Raw genomic sequence first — 23,546 nt, 5'->3', positions numbered from 1 at the left:
CATTTCCCATCCCTCCCTCAAGCTTTTCCTGGTAAGATTTTTTTGAATATATAGTTAAGTGAAATCAGCTGACACATTGAAGGTGTCTGCGTATTTGACATTGCACACCCACAGCTGTACCTCATTAGTGAAAGGAGGGAGGACACCCAGAGATGCCCCACGGTATCCTGTGTTAGTGGTCTCTCCGATTGCTCTGTTAGAGTCGTTGTGTAGATTGTTTTCCTGGTTCTGCTGACTTCCCTCTGCATGAGTTCACATAAGTCTTCCCGTGTTTCCTTGAGTTCATTTAAGACAGCATGTTATTCATCTTTGTCTCCCTCAGAGTGCCTTACACACAGTTTTGTTTTAAGAAAAAGGGTTTCTAGGTTATGGTTATAATCGAGTGGAGGAGGGATAGCTCAGTCAATCATTTAAACACCTACTAAAGAAAGGCAAAAGTCAGTCTCTGCCCTCAAGGAACTCATGGTCTGATGGGGCGGGGGACAACATGAAAATGACTGTAAACAAGCAAGCTATAGACAGGATAAATTGGAGAGAATCAGGAGAGGGAAGGGCCCTAGCACCAGGAGAACTGGGAAAGGTGGGATTTTAGCTGGGCCTTGGAGGAAGCCAGGGAGCCAGGAGATGGAGAAGAGTTAGAGCACTCCTTCCATGCTTGAATGACAAGCGATGGAGATGCCCAGGGAAGGAGGATGGTGCAAGAAGATCGGGAGGTGTAGGAGGTAGTGAAGGGCTTTGAATGCCACACAGGATTTCTTATTTGGTCCCAGAGGTGATAGGGAGCCACTGGAATTTAATGAATAGGGGTTGGCGGGGTTGGACCTGTGCTGTGGGAAGATTAAAGTGACTGGCAGTGGGAGGGGTGGACAGGAGTGGGGACAGGGTTGAGTTAGTCTGGGGGGGGGGGAACAGAAGGGAGGGATTGGGCGAGGCGAACACATTCAATTCAACAGATAGTTAGCATCGACTCTGTGCAAGGAAAGTGCTTGGGATACAAACCAAAAAAGAGCTGTTCCTGCCCCCCAGGAACCTAGTGGTGTGTGTTGTTCAGAATGAGGGACTGTTTCATGAACTCCTTCCAGTCAGCTTTTGATTATCTGCAAAAAGTAAGGGAAGCATACTTGAAGTCCACTCACTGAAGCGGCTTTTCAGGCTGCTGTGCCCACGCAGGAGGGCAGATTGGGAAGCCGAGTGGCTCTGCCCAGATTCCCTGGGGCTAGTTGCCTTGCTGTCCATCAGTGTGGCCCCCATAGGCCAGTTCCCTGGGGCAGCTTCATGGTGAGGAGGAGGAGAGCTTGGGGACCCTGCTGTGAGGAGTCATTTGTCTGACTTTCTGGCTCAGTGGGAGAAGGGGCTTGGATCAGATGCTTCCAGCCCAATCAGGAGATCAGTGGCATTCAGTAAGCTCTTACTGTGTGCCCCCAGATCTTTTGATCCTGCGATTCTTTCAGAGGTGGGTGGTGGTCCAGGTCTAGGGGCAGCAAGTAGAAGCTACAGAGACAGATTTAGACTGAATGTAAAGCAGAACTTGTAGCTGACAGCTGACTCCAGAGTGAAATGGCCTGTCCCGTATGGTGGTGGCACCTCCTCCCTGGAGGCTGGGTGTTCCCTTTTTGGGACTGTTGTCGAGGGCATTTGGGGTCAAAAAATGGATTAGCCCGGGTGGGCTCTGGGATCCTATCCAGTTCTGAGGTTCTGTGGTGCTGCTTTAGTTGGTGGAACTTAATTAAGCAGTCAAGAACGTTGTGAGATGCTGGGTATATAGAGATAAAAATGGAGGCCCCCCTGCCTTCAGAGAGCTTCCATTCTTTTGGGAGAGACAACATGTGCACAGATAGGTCATTGTTTTGAGGGGATGGCAGCAGCAGGTGGATGGAATCCCGAAGGGCTTCCTGGAGGTGGTGTCACTTGAGCAGAAGTTTGACAAATCAGGGCTTCTAAGAGTTGGAGCACGTTCTAGGCGTGCTGGTGACATGGCCTTTTTATAGTTCCCCCAACATGATTCTTCATTTGCCATCTCTGTGCTTTGTCTCTAGAATGCTCCCTTCCCCTTACCTCACGTGAGATTCCAGAGTCCCAGACTTCCTTCAGAACTCGGCTCCCAGCCTGCCAACCCCGGGAGGCTTTGTGCCCCGGTAGCCAGCCCGTGTCTCTCTGCCACCCCATCGACTTCCATCTCATCTGGCCGCGTCTTGTGCGTTACTTAGATTTTCCATCTTGTTTCGCCCGCTAGAATGGAAGCTCCCTGAGGAAGGGATGGCGTTGGCTCGGCCTTTATTTGTAAGCCCACTACTTAGTGCAGTGTTTGTACACAGTAAGTGTTTAATAAGTGCCTGCCTGGATTTGCTGGCTTGACTTAGCCAGATTGTAGAGTGTGTGAAGGCTGGAGTCGGTTAGGAAGGACTTTAAAAGCTAAACAGAGATGCTCACGCTGGATCCTGGGGCAGTGGGGGCACAGTGGAGTTTATTAGGTAGAGAAGTGATCTGTTCAGTTGTTTCGGTCCTCTCTGATTCTCATGACCCCATTTGGGGTTTCCTTGGCAGAGATACTGGAGCAGTTTACCATTTCCTTCTCCAGCTCATTTTACAGAGGAGGAAACTGAAGCAAACAGGGCGAAGTGACTTGCCCAGGGTCACACAGCTAGTGTCTGAGGCTGGATTTGAGCTCAGGTCTTCCTGACTTCGGGCCAGGTGCTCGCACCGTCCGGCTGCCGTGATCTATTCAGGCCTGTCAAGGAATATCCCTGGCAGCTGAGCAGAGGATGGAATCGAGCGGGGAGAGACTCGAGGCAGGGAGACCAAGTAGGAGGTTATTACGTGGTTCCGGCAAGCGCCCATGTCCCCTGCTAGAGCTGTGGCTGCATGAGGAGGAGGGGACGGACGAGAGACATGGCAACGTTTGGCAAGTGCTGGACTGTGTGGAGCAAACAAGTGTGGGGGGAAGGATCACCCTGAGGGTGGGGGCGGGGAGGGCCCGCAAGAGAAGCAGGGAATTCTGGAAGGGCACGGTGAATTTGGGGGAAACTGCTGAGTTCTGTTCTACACGAGAAGCCTCTGGAGTGAGCAGTTTGAAATATCCAGTTGGCAGTTAGTGGGGTGTGTCTGGACGGTGCATAGATGTAGAAATCATCTTCATAGCTATGCTCATTGAACCAACGGGGCTGAGCAGGTAGCTCACTGAAAGAACTGAGAAAAGAAATGCTTTGGTTCTGGGGCAGGGGTGGGGAACCTGCGGGCTCGAGGCCACAGGTGGACATCTAGGTCCTCAAGTGCAACCATTTGAAGTTTGGATTCTGTCAAAGGGCTGCAGTGAAGTGAAGTGCCTGAATTCTGGCTCTGGTCCCTGGGCTCCAGGCCCAGCCCCTCTGCCCTGTGTTTGGGATGATGCTGCCTCCCTTCCGGGCCTTGGGCCTGTGAGAACAGTATTAAGGCTCCTGGCCATCATGGCAAGGGGTGCCTCCTTAGGGAGGACACATCTCAGCAGGAAGAGCTCTGGTCCTGGAGCGTAGAGGTTGGCTCCTGAGGCATCCCCACTGCAGATCACTGCAAGAAGCCTGGGTTGTCGTAATCACCAAATCCTGACCTGCTCTGGTCTCAGGTTCCTTAGAATAGCCCAACCTGCTTGCTCTGTTTTAGGGTTTCCTGGAGCCTCATCTTTCTCTCTGTACAGGGCAGACAGATCACAAGGACTGTGAAAGTGGGGGAGGGAAGAAGAGCCTGGGGAGCGCTCAGCCCGCTTCCTCCTTACTGTGGGGAGGGAGGGTGAGTGGTGAGGAACTGGAGTGGACATCAGGCCTCCTGTTTTCCTTGTGCCGTGCCCTGGAAGCCCAGCGTTTCCCCAGACCTGAGCAGCTGTGGGTGGCTGGGGCCCTCTTGTGGCCAAAGCCTGGCCTTCCCAGTGTGATCACAGTTCAAGGTCGGGTGTGTAATCGAGGGACGTAAGAGAGGGAGAGAGGGCGTCCTGGTGCTCGCCCTGCATCCTCTGCTTAAGAGACCACCCCGTGATCTGAGGGCCAGACGGAGTGACTGTCCCTGAGAGTGCCTGGACCCCCTGCCTTTGCTCAGGCTCTTCATAAAGAGGCATCTTGGGATGGCGGAAAGAGCGTGAGACCGAGCAAGGAGACTGGGGTCTGCGGCTTGGACCTGGGGTTTCCTGGCTGGTGGAGCCTGGGCCTTCCATCCCCCTTGTCACACTGTCTCCCTGCTGCTCCAGCTGTGGACCTCCCCATACCCCCTGGGGTCACAAGGTCAGATTGCTGTGGTGGGGCAGTGCTCCGCCATATTCCAGATTGGGGTGTCCAGTGGGTGGCGCTGTCATCTCACTTGTGTCTTTCTTTTTCTTTACAGCCTGGCTCTACCCCAGAAAACGAAAAGGTGGTGCCTCGGAAACCCCTTGTGAGTCCCCAAGATGGGTGGTATTTCCTCTTTATCTGTGATCCTGTGAATTCAGATGTCTTGTGAGCTTTTTTAAAGCAACATTGTAACCTCATGCATTTTTGCAGTAGTCCTAACCCTTTAAAGAAGGTAGCTCTCGTACTCGGGGAAACCTTCCCAGTCCATGGCCTCTGCTGTCTGACCTCCACCTGCTTCCTCTGGTAGAGGATCTTTGCTTATTTGAGACCGAGGTCAGCGCCCTAGAAGCACATTGCAGTGTGCTCGGTGGGCTGGAGAGCTTTCTGGAGTGGCCCGAGATCTCCAGGTTTGAGCTTGGTGGCCAGCCAGTTTGATGGACCAGGGTGTCTGCGATCTCCATCGGCAGCATTGTCTCGGGTTTAGGCAGGGTTCGGGCCTACAGGCCAGGCCGCTGTCCTCTCTGAGGGTGGCCTGAGGCAGCTTCACCCTGCAGGTCAGTAGGCTGGGGGAGTAGGGCGGCTTCTTTCCAGGCCAGGAAGGTCATGGTCTGGTTGCCTTGCTATGTGTGCTCTGTCCTCTCCTCCCTGATTAGAAGCTCCCGAGGGCAGGGGTGCTGTGTTGTTTCTCTCCATGTCATTTGCTGCGCCTTACTTTGCCCACTGTTGATGATCCTTCGGGGTAGGGTGGGGGTGGGGAGCACTTTGGGAGGGCGGGTGCTTCAGCCTTGTCCCCCATCACCCCCTCCCCATTCTCTTTGACCGCTTCCTAGTCTGCAGACTCCCCCTGCTCTTTCTCACCTCTGCTGCTCCCTCTGCCTCATGAACTGTCACTGGTCCTTGAAAGTCTGTCCCAGATGCCCCCTCTTCCATGAAGTCTGCCCTGATCCCCCAGCTGGCAATGACCCTTCGCCTCAGACTTCACGTGCACTTGTTTGCACCTCTAGTTTGATGATGTGTGTATAGTCAGAGATACAAATACATATATACACATAGGGTCCATGAGGCCTTTGACCAGGCCTTTTCCAGACTTGTATGTCCTCTAGCCAGATGCTTTCACAGAATCTGGTTACGCTCCAGGAAGCAGTGGAGGTGCTTCCTGTGGGGTGGTCTTCTCCCTGGCAGATGACAAAAGAGGCTGCCTTTCTGCTTCTCTGAGAAGCTTTCTTTAGGGCTTGCCTTTTGCCCTCACTTCTTGAGGTTTTGGTTTTTCAGTTGGATCTGTGAGGTCATCAGTGTGAGAAACTTCCACCAGTGCAGATCAGCAGCTCATGGGTCACTGTGAGTCTTAGAGTTGTTGGAGCCGTGAGAGTTACATGACTTGTCCAGGGTCACACAGCTGGGATGTGTTAGAGAGATGACGAGAGCTTGGCCTTTCCAACTCCGAGGGCAGCCTTCTGGGACAGGGGCGTCCTTTGGGGCAGAGGCGGTGTCTGAGCAGGTGGCGAGTTAGGCCCCCATTCCCTGCTGAACTTCGACCTTGTTCAGGGACACTGAGAATGGGGAGGAGCATCTGCATTTGTCTAGAACTTTATCCACTTTGCGGATGACCAAGTGCTTCCCTCCGACAGCCCCACGATGGAGGGCTGCAGGGCTTGTCTTCTTTGTAGAGATGAGGAAAGTGAGAGTAGAGGAGGTACCTGCCTTGGCCAGGTTCACGGAGCTGGCAGGCGTCAGAACCGAGATTTGGGTCTGCTCCACCAGGCTGTCCTCTGATTAACTGTGCGGCGTGAGAAGTGTCCTAAAGAGGTTTGAAACAAAGTGCCATTGGCATTGTGCTTTTGGGGACAGAGACAGCTACAAACATTGCTGTTGGGCACACTTCTCAGTTATTTGGATGAAGACACAAATAACATACTTGCCAGATTTGTAGACAACTTGGAGCCCACCAGGCTAACTACCATTGGGATGCCAGGCAGATTTTTTTTTCTTTGTTTTTTCTTGCTTTTTGGTGAGGCAGCTGGGGTTAAGTGACTTGCCCAGGGTCACACAGCTAGTAAGTGTTAAGCATCTGAGGCTGGATTTGAACTCAGGTCCTCCTGACTCGAAAGCCAGAGCTCTATTCACTGCGCCGCCTAGCTGCCCCTGCCAGACAGATTTTGACGACAGAACAGAAGGCTGGACCAAATCCAGTCGGATGAGATTCATTAGGGCTAAATGTAAATTATCCTTTGCTTCCAGGATGACTAGACCACAGCTCATGCGAACAAGGCTCTACCTCTGTGGACGAAGGATCCAGAGAAGGACTCAGCAGAGGACGAGGAACCATGGAGGGGTTTGGAAGGCTCTTGGAGGGCTAGGATGGGATTTGTGGAGGCGACGTTTTGGAGGCCTTGAGCTCTGGAGACAGTTGGCAAGGTGGGGGTTAGAGCTTAGTCAGGGAAGTAAAAGGAGGCAGGTGCGTTTGTCAGCAGTGCTCACCAGCCTGGAAGCGTGACCGCCAGGCCATTGGAGGTGCCCACGAGCAGTGCCATGGCTGGTCTCCCGATGAGGACTGAGGAGCTAGCATCCAGCAGGTTTGGAGAGCAGGGAGAGGTTGGCAGTGACCTGCGTGCAGTGTGTGATGCTTCTGCTTCTGGACAGCCGAGCACTCCAAGTGCAAGCTGGTCTTCCCAGAGGAGAAACCGCAGGGGCTTATGGATGCCACAGCTCATGCAAGCTCTGAAGCAGAGGGAAGTGGCCCTGTGAGCCACAGAAGGCTTAGGCTTGCAAATGAAGAAGGGAAAGGGATCTAAAGAGAGAACAGTTGTGACCTGTGACGGGTGGCTGGAAGACTGAAGGAAGACACGCAGAGAAGGGGAAGGAGAAGAGGGCCCCGGGGAGGCTCTTCCAGAAGGAAGGTACTTGGTGTGGGGCCCAGGAGGCAGCTGCTCAAGGGAGAGTGTGGCTGGGGGTGCCTGGGAGCCAGGAACTGAGTTAGCTCTTGTTATCTACCCGATGACTATCTAAAAAAGTAAAGATAAAAATGTCTTCTTGTGCGGGGCATGTATCTAAGACTTGACAAAGACCCTCCCAAGGCTCATCAAGGTAAGTCACTATTCTCCACTTCTGTTAATTCCTGTGGACACACATGGTACCAACAGAAGCAGTCTAGGAAGCCTCAGAGCTGGAAGTCTTGAACAAGAAATTCAAGATCATAAGGGCCAGGTGGTGTTTTCAGGACAGCAGGGGCTTTGGAAGACAGAGGCAGATTTGGGAAGAAACCAGCTGGTTAACAAGATGATCTTGGAGAATTGAATTTGTGTTCCTGGACTACAGTTTAAACTATGAAGAATGACAGCTCCCTGGCACCTGATGAAAGGTGGTCAGAATACTTTGCCTGGAGACTTACAAATCTAATCAAAGGGGGAAGAACAGACTGCTTCTGGGTATTCACTAAGGCAGATCTTGCTACGGAGAATAGTTACCATTATAGGAAGAATAGCTGTAGATACAGCTGAAGTTCATAGGAGGCAGAAATCCAAGAAAGTCACCAGTCCTAAACTCCACTGTTCCAGATGCCCGTACACACAGTTAGAGGATGTGGGCGCTAGCAGGAAGAACGTGAGGAAGATAGGTGTGATCTCCTTGGTGTGACTGAGAGTTGGTGAGAGGAGACTTCTAACAGGAATGCGGCTCTGGGGTGACATAGCTTATTCAAGAGAAACAGGATAGGTCATTGGGGGCATGGCGTGAGTGCTGGAATAGAGCTGTACGTACCTATGGTGTCTGCGCAAGGAAGGAGATCCGGGAGCCAGAGCAAGGAAGCATGAGAGAGCTCAGGTGAGTGAAGATCACTGAAGGCAGAACCAGCTGTGATTCTCTCATTGGAGAGTATTACAGCTCGCTCACCTGGGGGAAATCAGTTTGGAGCACAAGCCCAGCCCAGAGGCCCGATAGAGTAATGATGGGGAGCGTCAGGTATCTGGACGTTTCCTGGCTGTGCTTTTTCTGCTAAATGCAAAGTAGCTAATGATTTCTAGACTCGCCTTCATCACAAATTCGTCCTTTCCGAGTTAGTGGAACCAACGAGGGAAAATCCTGTCGTGGATCGATTCTCACTAGACCTATTGGAAGACCCTGTTGTTGGGGTTGAAATGATGGAACCTTGAGAAGTGAACATTCCATTTAGTAGTCATGATAGAGACGAGAGAAAAGCTGGACAGAGTTTAACGTGCACTCTGGATTTTAATAGGGCACATTTCAAAGGTTCAGAGAAAGAGTAGGTAGGAAGCTATGGCATGAACTTCTGCCAGGAAGGTCATCCCAGGAGGAAAGCACTCAGGAATGAAATTCTGAAGGCAGTTCTGATGAAGAGGGAAAAGGAGATGTCTGATGGGGATGCATAGGAAGCTCTCTAACCAATTCAGATTTCAAGAAGCCGTGTCCAGAAGAAGAAAGCAAGGGATAGAGGGTGAGCATGGTGTGGTGCCCGTGGTGCTGGAGCTCCATGAGACTGATGCGCAGAGAGAAGGATAATGAAAAGAACATTTTCTTTTTTAGCTTGGATCAGTCCAGACACCTGGCCTGCTGCAGGAGTGCTGCTTGCGAGGATAGGTTGATGCTCATGGACAGTGGAGAGAAGGCAGAACTGCTCATTTCGTTCTTTGCTTCTGTTTTCTCTGCTAAGGACAATGGTGTTTGCAACCAGAATGGCTAATAGGGGAGAGAGGAAGGAATAGCTGACAGAGGAGCTAGTAAGAGCACGTAGCTGTGGGTCTGAATCACCTGGACTCAGTGAAGTTTGTTCCTGGGCACTGTGCATCCTGATACTTTGTCCATGACCTCAGAAGATTGTGGTAGATGGGAGTGTTAGCACGGGCTTGGAGATGGACACGTGACCTGAGCTTCGAAAAAGTGATGCATGTGGACTCTGCGACCTCACAAGGGGCCGGGGAGCAAACTTCATGGGATGGTGAGCACCAGGAGCACCAGGGCTCCCTCCGTCCAGAACATGTGCTGCCAGGTGAGCTTCGTTTTCTCCTTTTGATGGGGGTTACTGGACCAGCAGATAAGGGGAATAAGATGGAAATCGTTCACCTGGATTTTAGCAAGATGGGTTGACTTGCTACTTGTGGAAAAGAGAAGTGTTTGGGCTAGAAGATAGTGCAGTTAGGCGGATTTGAAACTGGCTCAGCTTGGAGGGTTTGTAGTGGAGTGCCCCAACGATCTGTCCTTGGCTGGGCTATTTAACATTCGTATCAGTGACCAGACAAAGGTATATGTGGTCAGCTGCTACCACGCTGGCTGGTGGAGTCAGGATCCAAAAAGTTCTCATTGGGCTTTAATGTTGAGACAGATCTAAGAAGACAGAATTCACTGGGGAGAAATGTGAAGTCTGATGCTTGGGGTAAAACAAAACTAGCTCGTTAACATAGTTAGACACAGTTCATTTGGAGAAGATCTGGAGTCCTGCGTGGACCACTGAGTCTGTGCACCAGCAGCGTGATACGACTTTCCCCAAACCCAGGCAGTCTCTGACTATGTTTAGAGAGCCGTAGTGTCCAGGACTGGGGAGATGGTGGTCCCTTTGTCAGACTGGATCTCAAGTGGTGTGTTCTGTTGTGAGCATTGCACTTGAAGAAGACTTTGGGATTGTGCCATGGAAGACAGCACATTGAAGACGCTAGAGATGTTTAATCTAGGAGAAGTGAATCTGGGGAGAACATGATTCCTGTCTTCCAGTATTGGAAGGTCTGTCATGTGGAGGAGGGGCTGACATTTGTTCACAGAACTGGGAGCAGGGGCGTTTGCACCCACGGTAAAGAAGCTAGTTCAGGGTCGGTGTCATAAAAAGCTTTGTAGGGGTAGCTAGGTGGCACAGTGGATAGAGCACTGGCCTTGGAGTCAGGAGGACTTCAGTTCAGTCCAGCCACATGGCACTTGCTAGCTGCGTGGCCCTGGGCAAGTCACTTAACCCTGATTGCCTCCAAAAAAAAGAAAAAAAGAAAAAAAGAAGAAAAAGCTTTGTGACCATTAGGTCTTTCCCAAAGGGGAATACGCTGTCAAGAGAGGTGCTGGCTTCTTCCTCATGAGCAGTCTTCAAGGGGCTGCTGCATGGCCATTTGTCGGGCACAGTATAGGAGGGATTCTTGTTTGGGTCTGGGTTGGACTAGATTGTCTCTGAGGCACCTTCCAACTCTGTGATTCTGACCTGGGAGATTTAGTGGGTTAGGATGCTGATCAGTATGACTCAGCAGCCCCAACATGATGAAAATGATCTCGGGATGTTAGTATCCCCAGTGAGGCAAGTGACACTGGCAGTACTGGCTTCGGTCTGGGGGACCCGATTTTAGGAATGGCATTGACAGACTGGAGCATACTCGGGGTGATTGGACGGTGAAGGACGAGGGATGCTCAGATAGATGAGACGGCTTTTAAGGGGGTCGGGACAGCCTTGCTGTGCTTGGCTCTAGGAGCAGTGGGTACCGTCGGCAGAGGGGCGGGGAGGTAGTTCTGTGTCAGGCAAGAGAACCTGAGAGCTCTTCAGTCCAACTGGACCGAACAAGAATTCCCTCAGTCTTGCACCCAGCAAGGGGTGGGTTATATTAGCGGTCAGTGAGCATGTAGGAAGCACCTGTTGTGTGCCAAGGGACACAAAGAAGGACAAAGGACAGTTGCTGCCTCCGAGAAGCTCCCAGTCTGATGGGGGAGACCACGTACAAACAGGCGTGTACAGATAGATAGTCTGAGAGCGTGTTCCTCCTTGCTGAGGAAAGTCAGCAGAGGGTGGGTGACCACCGACCACACTTGGGGTCGGGTTAAACCAGATAGCTGCCGAGGTCTCTCTCAGCTTGGGTGTTCTGTGTGAACGCAGCCCCTGAATCTTCTCTCCCGGACAGTGCCTTCTGTCGGGGAGGTGGATGGAGGCAGAGAGCAGCTCACTGCGTTCCGGAGGATGCGCGCTTTCCCTAGGCCTCTTCTGTTCTCCTGGTTTCCTTTCATGGCTGTCTTCTTGCTGCTCTCGGCTCCTGCCCGTTGTTTGGTTTTATTTTTATTTCTTTCTTTTCTGGGAGGCTCTGAGCAGTCTTCAGACCCTGGTAGTCTGCGATCGTCCAGAGTTCAGACTCACTCTCTCCAGGCCAACTCCACAATTACCTTATGTTTAATTAATATTTTTTCCCCTCTTTACATACTTACTGCATAATTGCTCGGAGGAAAGAAAACACATAGCAGCAATTTATATATATATAAAGAAAACACAATAATTAAAAAACCCCCCGAAATAAACTCCCATCTCATTGCGGCTGATCCTGTGAGTTGGGTAATTAGGGCCCTATTAAAAGGTGGACCCTTTCTCCTTCCCCCCTTTTTTTGATTATTAATTTTTTTATATTAAACTCCCACAGTCTCTCAGTCATGTCCTTATTGCTTTTGGCCCAGCATTTGCAGAAGCCTGATTAAATGAGGGCACCAGCCGTGTTGGCTGGCCCTGGGTGAGCTGCCTCCACCTCTCGGGATGCTGCCTTTGGGAGCCCAGGGATTCCGGGGGGGAAGTTGCTAGGCAGAAGAAGCAGCAGAGAGGCCAGTGGGCTGGGATGGCAGACTGCCCAGGGAGAGCTAATGCTTTAGAGCTGGTGGGGAGCAGAGGATGCAAGAAGTAGCCAGGAGAGGGCTGGAGCTAGGAGGGAGGCCCCGGATGGCAGCTGGCAAGATCCCTCCTGCTGAGGCAGTGCTCAGGGAGCAGGGCCCTGCTGGGGTGCCAGGCTTTGGAGGTCTACGTAGAGCGAGCCAGAGAGATCCTGCTCTGCTGAGGATTTGTCCTTGGAAGCCAAGCCAGTGAGTATTTTTGTAATGCCTTGTGCCAGGTACTGAGGGTCTCACCTAAGAGGAAGTCTGTAGGGAGGGGCCTGTGGTCAGTCAGTATACAAGCATTTATGAAGCGCCTACACTGCATTAAGGGCTGGGCCTGCAAGACAGAAACACAGTCTCTGCCCTCCAGGAGCTCACAGTCTGATGTGGGAGACAATGCAAACAGCCCAGTACTTACAAGATGCATGGAGAATAGGTCATCTCCGAGGACAGGCACTTCCAGTGGTGGAGACCAGGAAAGGCCCTTGCTCGAGGGGGGAGAGCATTGCAGACAGGGGGGCAGTCATGGAAAAGGTGTGCAGTGGGGAGCTGGTGACACATGTGAGGAGCAGCCAGGAGGCCAGGGGCCCTGGACCGTGGAGTAGAATGTGAGCAAACAGCAAAGGCAGGAGGGGGCCAGGTGGGGAAGGGCCTTCAAAACCAAGCAGCGATTCTATGTTTGATCCTGGAGGAAATACAGAGCCACCAGAGTTTATTTTTTTAACTGAAAACTTCTTTTAGTTATTTTAATTTAATTTTGTTTTTGTTTTGTTTTGTTTTTGCTAGGCAGTGGGGTTAAGTGACTTGCCCAGGGTCACGCAGCTAGGAAAACTTCGTTTAAAAAGTTAATTTCTTGTGTTTTTACATCATTTACATTTCTCCCTTTCCCCTCCCTGTTCCAGAGAGCTACTTCATATAACCAGGAATATTTTTTTTAAAGAAAAAAAAGAAGGAAAAAGAGGAAGAAGAGGGAAAAATTAGTAAAATATCTGAAAATATATGCAGCGTTTCACACCTGTGGATAGGCAGTTAGTTAGATGGCTCAGTGGATAGAGTGATGAGCCTAGGCTCTGGAAGAACTGAGTTCAAATCTAGACTCAGATTCTTGCTAGCTTTGGGACCCTGGGCAAGTCACTTCACCTCTGTTTGCTCAGTTTCCTCCACTGTAAAATGAGATAATAATAGTACCTGCCTCCCAGGTCGTTTTGAGGATCAAACGAGATACTTGCAAAGTACTTAGCGGAGTGCCTGCTGTATGGTAAGCACTTAATAAACCCTGCCTCCATTCCTCCCTCTCTTCCTCCCGTCTTCTCTGCTTCCCTCTCTTCCTCTCTCTCTCTCCCTCTTCCCTGCAGAGTAGTTGGGAGAGGAGGAGGAGCGCCTCCTTCTCTCTCTTCTTTGTGGTTCTGCAGCATTCGCGTCGGATTGTTTTGTGGTTCTTCCGTTGCCGTCGTCATGTGGGTTTCCCTTGTCTCTGCATCAGTTGATGTCGCTCTGCCCGTGCTTCTCGGTGTGCGTCACACATGTCATTTCTTCCAGCACAGTCATGTTCCGTTCCATCCGTGGGTCACCATTTGTTTCACCGTTCTCCAGTTTATGGGCGTCTGCTTTTTTCCAATTCTTTGCTCCCACAGAAAGTGCTACTGTAATCACTTTGGTGTGTTTGGGTACTTTCTTCTTGTCAGTGAGCTCCTCGGGGCATGAGCCTGTCAGTGAAGTCTCTGGGTTAAATAATATTGACAGTTTAGTCACTTTATTTGCCCAATTCCAAATTTCTTTCCAAAATGGTTTTGCTGATTCAGAGCTCTACCCACAATGCACAGGCAGTATGCCTGTCTTCCTGTAGTCCCCCCCAACGTTGACCGACCGCTGGAGTTTATTGAGTACGATGGAAAATCACTTTAGCGGCTGAATGGGGGGGTGGGTTGGGGGAGGGAGAGAGCGAGGCAGGCAGACCCACCAGCAGGCTATCATGGTAATCAAGGCAAGGGCCCGTTCCAGGTGGTGACTGTCAGAGGAGAGAGGGAGGCATATCCAGAGATGTGTAAAGGTAGAAATGAGAGGGTCGGCGACAGATCGGTCATGCGGGGTGAGGGTCACGTGGAAGGTGTGACTTTGGGTGATATTTTGGTACCCCTGACAGTAATAAGGAAGTCTAAGAAGGGGAGAAGGGCTTGGAGGAGACATGATGAGTTCAGTTTTGGACCTAATTGACTTTGAAATACTATAGAGCATCCAATTTGAGATGCACAAGAGGCAGTCGGTGAGACTGGAGGTCAGGAGAGAGGCTGCACTGAGGGCCCAGTTGAGGTCATCTGTCATCACCTTGTAGTGGACCCAGGCGGGATGGCTCTTTGGCTTTCTGTGGCTTTGTTCAGTGACGCATGAATGGGAATGAAGGCGGAAGATGATCTGATGAGAGTAAACCAAGGTTGCGCTTTATTTAGCAAGGCCTGGTCAACAGGAAGACGAGGGAACGAGGGATTTGAGCAGAGAGAGAGTGTAGAGTTGAACTCGGTCATCAAGGGGTCGACAGAGGGAAAGGGCAGAGAATGTGGCTGTTCTGTGGGTGATAGCCTGAGAAAGAATCGAGAGGGGGAGAAATGGGAGATGGTGGTAAGGGTCGGGGTTCCTTGAAGAATTGATAATCTTGTTGGGTGGAGAAGACCAGTGGGAGATGATTTCATTTTTTGTACGTATATTCTCAATACCTAGCATAGTGCCTGCCCTTAATAAATATTTGTTGATTGAACTAGAAGTTCAGCCCTCCTCCTACTTCCACTTGTTGGTGCAAGCCACACACTTGTGCCTGGCATGAATTGTTCACGCTTTTCTGAACGTTGAAATGAATCTTCAGGACCTTAGTACAGGTGCTATTTCCATGAAGCTTTCCTTACTGGGTATGATCTCTTCCTTCTTCAATCTCTTATCCCTTTCTGTTGAAATTCTGCTGTGTCCTTATTACGCTGTAACTTTTTTTAAAAATTAAATTGTATTTTTTCAGTCAGCAAAAATCTGCCTTCTGTTCTTCCCCCCATCTTATCCCTCCCATTGAAAAACAAAGAAAAATAAAGTCTCTATTACGTGTGTGTGTATGTTGGCCATATATGTACACACACACACACACACACACACACACACACACACACACGTACACACACATATATGTCTTATGCATTCTTGAGCCCTTGACCTCCTGATCAGGAAATGGGTAGCATGTTTTGTCATGAGTCTCCTGGAATTATGGTAGGTCATTATGCTGATCAGAGTTCCTAAGTCTTTTAAAATTGTTTGCTTTGCAGTGTTGTACTGTTCTGCTCATTTCATTCTGCATCAGTTCATACAAGTTTTCCCAGGTTTCTTTGAAACCATCACCTTCATCATTTCTTACAGTGTAGTAGTATTCCATCACATTTACATGTAGTGATTTGTTCTGCCATTCCCTTTTTGAAGGCCACCCCCCTCAGATTTTAGCCTTTGTCACCTCAAAAAGAGCTATACATATTTTTGTGCATCCTTAGATTTTGTTTTGCTTAGGACTGGTCTCTTAACCTGCTGTCCTTCTAATTCTGCTTTCTCCCTTCTTCCCTTTCCTTCCTATTCTCCTGTTGAATGAGATATATTTCTGTACCCAACTGTTTATGTGTATTCTTCCTTCCTTAGAGGAGTTCAGATGGGAGTGAGGTTCAAATGTCAGCTAATCCCCCCACCCCTCTTCCTCGTTTGCATAGACTTCTACTTATGCATCCTCGTTATGTTAAGATAATTTTGCCTAACCTCTCCCCTTACCTTTCTCCCTGCTGTATTCTTCTTTCCCTCCCTTTCCATTCTTCTTTTAATATCCTCAAGAGAGGATAGAACCACTCCCAGGACTTTTGTCCAATTAGACTGTTTTTATAACTCCTGCTGATTATAGGGTTGGGACGGATGTATCATCTCCGCATATTAGGATGTAAGCAGTTTATCCTTGTTTTCTTCCCTATGATTGTTCATACATGTTTACCTTTTTATGTTGCTCTTGAATCTTGTGTTTAGGCTTTATAGTTTTTACTTAGCTCTGGTCTTTTCATTAGAAATGCTTGAAAATTCTCTTTCATTTTTTTTCCCCAGTAGCATTATATTCAGTTTTGTTGGGTAAGTTATTATTGCTTGTAAGCCTATATCCTTTGCCTTTTGGAATATCATATTCCAGGGTCTCTGGTCCTTTTAAGTGGCTGCTAAATCTTGTGTGAAAGTTGTGTGTGCACTGGTCTCTTAGCCCTCCTTTTCCCTCCAGGCACCAGATCATAAGCCCTTTCAGGGCAGCACTGTCTGACTTTCCACCTTTGAATCTCCAGGCTAAACACAAAGGTCTTTTCATCTTCATTACATAAATGTATATGGAATCAAGTGAAGGCAGTAGGGTGTAGTGGCAAGAGTACTGGGCCAAGGTTCTGGGAAGCCTGGGTTTGTAGAATCAGAGTCTAGGTAACACAGATGGAAAAGGGAGGCTGACAGATAATAAGCATTTGTGGTGGGATTTGAAGCCAAGGCTTCTGACTTTGTACTGGGCCACATTGCCCCTCCCTTCCCCTCTCTAGGTCTCAGGTTCCTCATTTGTAGGATGAAGGGGATGGGCCAGGTGGTTTTCGAGGTCCTTAGAGTTCATCCACACCAGAGGAAGAATTTGAACCCAGGACTTCAGATTCCTAATTCAGTGTTGTTTTTGCTGACTCATTTGCTCTGGCTCTCACTCTGCTGCGCCCCATTCGCATGGGTTTCACTGCTCGGTTAAGACAGGTTGATTCTGAACGGTACAGAATCTGTGCTGTTGACTCTGTAGAGGTGATTTTCAACCTCCTCATTTTACAGGAGCAGAAATTGAGGCCCAGAGAGGTCAAGGGGCTTGTTCTAGGTCACACAGGGAGTGAAAGGCAGAACTGGGATGCAGAAGCAGTTCCTCTTATTCCGAATCCAGTACTCTTCCAGCTGAGAATGGACATGCCTGTTTGTTGATCCATTCGTGGATTGTCATCGGCTCCAAGGTTTAGATCTAGAAGGGCCCTTAGAGGCCATTGAGTTGAACCTTCTCATTTTACAGAGACTCAGATGAAGTGACTTGCCCAGGGTCACACAGCTAATGAATATCAGAATGTCAGAAGCAGGATTGGAACTTGGAGATTGCTGGTTCCAGGTCCGATGCTCTGTCTGCTGAGCCACCTAGCCTCCTGGGAGTTGGGAAGGGCTTTGTGGAAAGAGATGAGAGTTAAGGCTGGACCTTGAAAATGGGTTGGATTTGGGTGAGTGGAGAAGAGGGTAGAGCATTCAGTGGAGGAGACCGACGTAGTTTGGAAAGCCTCAGAGCCTCCCGGTCTTGGTGCGTAGGCTCTCTCCGTCTGTGAAGCCTGTGTTGAGGTGGTGGGAGTTACCCTTTGTCTTCCCTGAGACACAGAATGTGGGCCCCTCACCTTGCTTCCTTCACACAGACCTGCTGATTTAGGAGTGGAAGGTCTGGGAAGGCCTGGCTCATTTCACCATTTGTATCATCCCTAAGCGTCTCGTGAATAGTAGGTGATTGAGAAATATTGATTGATGGATTTTGCGTGGGCTTTGGTCACTTAACAAAGATAATTGTAGTGTAAGAAACCTTGTTTGGTAGTGGGTATGTGGATGTTTTTGTCTGTGCCCTGTGGAAAGGTAAGGGTTTCTGGCCTGTGAGCTGCAGTTGTCAGAGAATGGACTGACCAGCTTTGTCCTTTTCCTGGGAGCAAAGATTGATATTCTCACTGTCCTCTGTGGATCATAAAACTTGTCTTGTAACTTTGCGGTAGGCGGCAGAACCTCGTGTCTGTTTGCTAAATGTCAGCATCTGGCTCTGTGGCTGCGACCGGCCATGCCTGTCACCTTCAGTGCAGGGTTGGCCAGGGAACAGGGCCGTGTGGCCACCTTTTTGTGGTTACCACCCTCCTTAACGTGCCTGGCTTTTATTGGTGGGGTAGGGATGCCATAATCGTCCCAGTGGTGGAGGCCTGTAAGTCAGATAGTCCTTGAAAGTTTTGCAAACTCCCCTAGAGAAATTGTAGCCTGGCCAAAGCCCAGGTGACTGAGTGCAAAGCCTTTTTGCTGAAGTTAGACTAGCTTGTGGTTCACTCTTAGAGTCTCGGCCTCAGCCGATCTTTGGCTGCGTGAGTGAAGGGTTTCTTAACTGCCTTCAAGTACACTGAGCTCTGTCGTCTTTCTAGACCTGGGCCGAGCTTCCTGTCAGCGTCCATCGAGAGCCCTCCTCTCCCAGGTGTGTGAGCACTTACAGCTGTGTGTCCACACCCCCTTTCCCCCAGCACACACGGAGGCTCCCTGGCTTTACAGGTGGGTGGGCATTGGTCTGCACGTGTGGGGTGAGCTAGCTGCTCTTGCCCAGCTGCAGGATCGCATGGCCTTGTGGACGCCTGGCCTGCTGATAGTTTCTGGTCCTGTTGGTGTCAGCAGTAAATAAGGCCTCTCCTGAGACGCCAGGAGACCTGGGTTCAAGGCCAGCCTCTGATCCTCACGGGTCGTGTAAGCACGAGGCATCCCTCAGCCTCTGGGCTTGGGGGCGGCGGGGGGTGTCCCGGGACGGGCCGCCCTCTTCTCCGTGCCCTGAGGTCAGTGCTGGGCCCGTTTTCAGGGACGCGTGTGCTCTGCCCCTAGTTCTTGGGCAGGGCCCGCGGCCTTAGCGTTGGGCTTCCTTCCTGGCCGAGTGGGGCGAGCGCCTCCTGTCTTGGCGGCTGTTGAGTGCAGGCCTTTTGCCTGTCCTTGTTCCGTCCTCTTCCCCTTCTCCCTCCTCTCCTCTCCTTGCTCCCAGAACACTCTTGACTCTTCGCAAGATCTGAGTTTTCTGCCTCTTATGAAATTAGAATGGGGGCAGCTAGGTGGCGCAGTGGATAGAGCACCGGCCCTGAAGTCAGGAGGACCTGAGTTCAAATGCGGCCTCAGACCAAACACTTGACACTTACTAGTTGTGTGACCCTGGGCAAGTCACTTAACCCCAATTGCCTTTTAAAAAAAAAGAAATTAGAATGATGCTTCTTTATTTTCTTTTTTTAAAGTTTTACTGATTTTTTAAAAAAATAATGCTGTCATTTCTCAATGATGCCTTCCCCTTCCCCCTTAGTTCAATAGGACCTTCTCTTGGAACAAAATCATATGGCTCTGTCACATCAAGCAAGCCATTGCCATGCCTGACACCGGGTAGGCCTTATTCTGCAGTCCTTGTCTTTTACCTCTCCAGGATGAAGAGGAACAGATTTTACCGCTGCCTCACTGGAGTTACTACAGTGACCAGATTGACTTCTTTCCCTTAATAGTAAGGCCATATTTAGCTAGCACCTTAGAGCATGCAAAGCCCTTTCCTAATAACATTCATTTACTCTTTCCAAGCGGTTGGGAGTCTTGAAAATCAAGACCCTAGGTGGTCCTCACTTTGGGGCTCTATTATCTTCAGTAATTACTCAGTAGTCATTTGTTAAGCACCTGCTGTGTGCCAGGCACTGTGTTGAGGCGACAGCTCTAAGGATAGAATTGCTTGGGGGCCCCTGACAAAACATGGTCTAAGAAGTTGTAAAATCAAGATCTTAATCTTAAGTTTTCTGGGGGAATCTGGTCAACCTGTTGTTTCTCTGGAATGCAAATTCCCCTTTGCTATTTCTTAACTCCTTGGCCTCAGGTTAGCATGCTTTCATGTGCTAGATGGATTTGGGGGGCCGGTGAGGCTGGCTTGGGTAGGCGCAGGACTCACCTTCCTGTGTAGAAGTCATGTCAGAACCACACAGATTGCTTTGACTCTGATGAGAAGGGCTCCTGGCAGTAGTGATAACATGGCCATTCTCAGAATGGACTAAGGGCCCTGCAACAGAGGCTTGAGCGTCCTTCAGCCTAAAGAAATCCTGTTCTGTACCCCCTCCCCAAAGCGGTCTTTTGCCCTCTGTCTCCCCTAAGCTGGGCCTGTTGGTATGGGGTTGGTATGGGCCAATAAGATGTTTTTTCATATCCTCCGAGCCGTGCACCCAGTCGGGTGCAGGACAGCAGCTCGACTGTGCCATGATTTAAAAGACTCGTGATGCTCTTCCCTTACAACAGCCTGTGAGTGTTATCTCCATTTTACAGATGAGGAAACTGAGGCACAGGGCAGTGAAGTGGCTTTGTGCCGGCAGAGAGCAGGTCTTCCCTTGCCTTCTTCACTTGCCTGTTGCTGCTGTTCTGGTCAAAGTAAATAGTGAGATGGCTGAAAGGAGATGGGATGGCCAGCCCACCTGAGTTTGAACAGTTAGTGGGCAGTTTTCTCTCCAGGCCGTGCTCCTTTGCAAGGACTCTCGTGAAGAAGCCAGACTGCCATGGCAAGGGGGCTCAAGTCCTCTGAGTCACCCCCAGAGCAAGGCCTGCGGGCCTGACCAGGCAGAGTGCTCCAGCTAACCAGAGGCCTCTTACATTCCTCAGGTGTTTCCCTAGCATGAGTCTGCATCCCTTCCCAAACCTTTACTGAATATCATCAGGTCCAGGCTTTCTCTTCCTTCCCCCAATGCTTAGGCCTACTCAGCCCAGATAAGAGCCTTGTAAAAACCCACTGAGCTCTCCTCGTTTGGGGCATCCTCCTGCTCATTTGGGCACCATTCTGTTCAGGCCCCCAGTGGACCTGACAGATTTCCATCCTCCCTGGCTCTTCATTCACATCATGCCCGCTAATTGTAGGTGTTCGCTATGGCTCTTCTCTTCTTCCTCCATACTATTTCCTCTTTACTAGGTCTCATGGACTCTCATGGATTCGTTTCTCACCCCTGTGCAGATGATTCTCTGATTTATTTATCCAGCCCTGACCTCTCTCCCAACCACCATTTTCACATCTCCAGTTGCCTCTTGGACCTCTCTAACCAGATGTCCTGTCGACATCTTTTTTTTTTTCCATTTTAAACAAAGTTTTTGATGTATTTTACTTTTTTATATCACCACAATTTCCCCTAGGATCTCTCCGCCGCTCCCTAACGTCTCCGCCTCCTAAAAAGCCTTGCCTGTGACAAATAATTTTTATTTAAAGACAATAAAAAGAAAGAGAAACAAAAATCACATAACTGATAACATATAAAAAAAGTCTGAAAGGATGTGCACAGTGTGCAAAACTTGTGGGCCTCCCTGCCCTGGAATGATGAGAAGTACCTTCTTCCCGGCCTTCAGGGCGCAGGTGGTTTTTTATGCTTCTTTCCATTCCCATTGTTGTAGTCACTGTGTCTGTTATTTTCTTGGCCCCGCTTACTTTCCTCTGCATCAGTTCATGTGGTATCCACCATGCTTCCATTACATTCGAATGCCATAATTTGTTTAGCCCTTCCCCCATCAATGGGCATTTATTTTGTGTCTAATTCTTTGCTGTCACGCAAAGTGCAGCTATAAATATTTTGGTGTTATATGGGGATTTTTTTCTTATCAGTCAATGTGATGGAATCTTTGGGTCAGAGGTTGAGACATTTGAGTCACTTTATTTACATAATTCTGAATTACTTTTCAAAATGGCTCTTTGGATTCTTAGCTCTACCCACAGTGCACCAGTGGGCTGGTCTTCCTGGGGTTCCCCAACATTAACTCTTCTCATTTTTTGTCATCTTTGCCAGTTTACAGAGTTTGAGGCGCAACCTCCATGGTTTTTATTTGCATTTTTCTTATTATTAGGGATTTGGAGGTCCAGTTAGCTAGGGACAGCTCCCCAGGTGTTCCTCCAGTACAGAGCTAAAGCTCATTATACGTGTTATATGGAGTCAGGTGAGCCTGGAGTCAGGAAGATCTGAGTTCAAATCCATCCTCAAACCCTATCTGTGTAACTGTCTGCCTCCGTTTCCTCATCTGAAAAATGGGAATTAAAAATAGCATCTTCCTCCCAGGGTTATTTTGAGGATAGAATGAGATATTTGTAAAGTGCTTAGCATGGGGCCTGGCACATGGAAGGCACTTCATAAATGCCTCTTCACTGCCCCTTCCCCCAAGACCTTCTCTCTTTGTAATTTCCCTATAACCATCTAGGGCACCACCATATTCCCAGTTTCTGAAATTAAAACCTAACTGTCATCCTCAGCTCCTCACCATCTCTCTCTCCCCTACCGGATGTGTTACCCAGGCTTGTTAATTTCGCCTTCATGACATCTCCTGAATATGCCCCCTTCTGTCTCCTGACCCTGTCCCCATTCTGGTGCAGGCCCTTGTCACCTCACACCCGGACTATGGCAGTAGCTGCTGAGGGTTCTGCCTGCCTTAGTACATCCCACTCCGTTCAGCCACTAAAGCATAGGTCTGAGCACGTCACCCCCCACTCGGTAAACTCCTCCAGGAGCAAATGAAGAAGACTTTGGTGTTCAGAGCCCTTCATGACCTCGTGGATTTGTTCTTTGATGCTGAGTCAGTGATTGTACTGGGCGCCGAGGGGCTCACAAAAGGGAAGCCCGTTGTTCAGTGCCAGGCCTGGTGCTCAGCCCTGGGGAGGGAAGAAAGACGGAAGCAGTGTCCGTCCACGAGGATCTCCCAGTCTGGTGGAGCAGACAACATGCAAACAGCCAAGCACTTGCAAGGTGCATCGAGGAGAGGTCATCTCCGGGGGATGGCACTAGCAGTGGTGGAGCCCAGGAAGACCCCTGTGTGAGGGAGGAGAGCATTGCAGACATGGGGGCAGTCGTGGAAAAGGTGTGCAGTGGGGAGCTGGTGACACATGTGAGGAGTAGCCAGGAAGCCAGGGGCCCTGAATGTGAGAAAGCAGGAAAGGCAGGAGGGGGCCAGGTGGGGAAGGGCCTATTCTGTTTTGACTTCACCTGCATTTCTCCCGGAGTCTTTTCCCCTTCTTGCTTCCAGGGACTCGTCCCCATTGCAACAGCAATCTCGTTGTCTCCTCACTCCAAGCCTGCTCCCTCCAGTTTATCTTCCACTTGGGTGTCCAGTTGATCTTCACAAAGTGCTGGTCTTGCCGTGTTACCCCCCACTCCTTGTAACGTGTGCATTCTAGTGGCTCCACATGCCTCTGTTCCCCTCCGACCACCCTCCACAACCTGGCTGCTTCTTACCTCACCATTCGCCTGAAGCTTGACTTGTGTCCACGTACTCTGCAGTGCAGTGGCTCTGGCCTTCTGGCTGTTCCTCCCCTCCAGGCACTTTCTCTCTGTCCCTGGTGACTGGGTGACTGGAAGCCTCTCTCTCCTCATCTCTTCCAGTTTCCACATCTCCTTTATGGCTGGTGCTTCCCCTGGGAGGTTCTCTCCTGCAGATAGCTCCTTTGGGCAGTTGTTGGCACTACGTCCCTGATTGCTCTGAGCCCCTCGAGAGTGCCGGCGTTTGCCTTTCTGCATCTTTCTGATGTTTATCCACTGTCTGGCACATTGTAAGTACTTAATGCTTGGGGTTTTTTTTCTTTTTCTTTTTTAATTTTATTAATTTTTTTGATTTATCAACAATCACTTCCATATGCTTTTGAGTTGAAAATTTTTCTCCCCCTTCCTCCCCCCCACCCTCCCCAAGACTGCGCACAATCTGATATAGGCTTTACATTTACATACCCATTAAACATATTTTCACATTAGTGAAGTTGTAAGTGAAAATTAAAACCAATAGGAGGAACCATCAGAAAGATGAAACAAAACTCAACAGAAGGTAAAAATAAGT

At 49.8% G+C, this 23,546-nt stretch overlaps 1 protein-coding gene across 1 annotated transcript in view; it reads left to right on the top strand.

Annotated features, from left to right (window-relative positions):
• PEX14 (peroxisomal biogenesis factor 14) overlaps window positions 1–23,546 on the top strand; it is a 151,164-nt gene that overhangs the window by 11,100 nt on the left and 116,518 nt on the right. Inside the window, 1 exon segment of the mRNA XM_020974097.2 lies at window positions 4,348–4,395. Within this exon segment, the coding sequence (XP_020829756.1) occupies window positions 4,348–4,395 (48 nt within the window).

Source organism: Phascolarctos cinereus, unplaced genomic scaffold, assembly GCF_003287225.1.
Source record: "Phascolarctos cinereus isolate Bilbo 61053 unplaced genomic scaffold, phaCin_HiC Scaffold_726;HRSCAF=1367, whole genome shotgun sequence".
Classification (NCBI taxonomy): domain Eukaryota; kingdom Metazoa; phylum Chordata; class Mammalia; order Diprotodontia; family Phascolarctidae; genus Phascolarctos; species Phascolarctos cinereus.
This window is presented reverse-complemented; position numbering and strand designations above follow the sequence as displayed.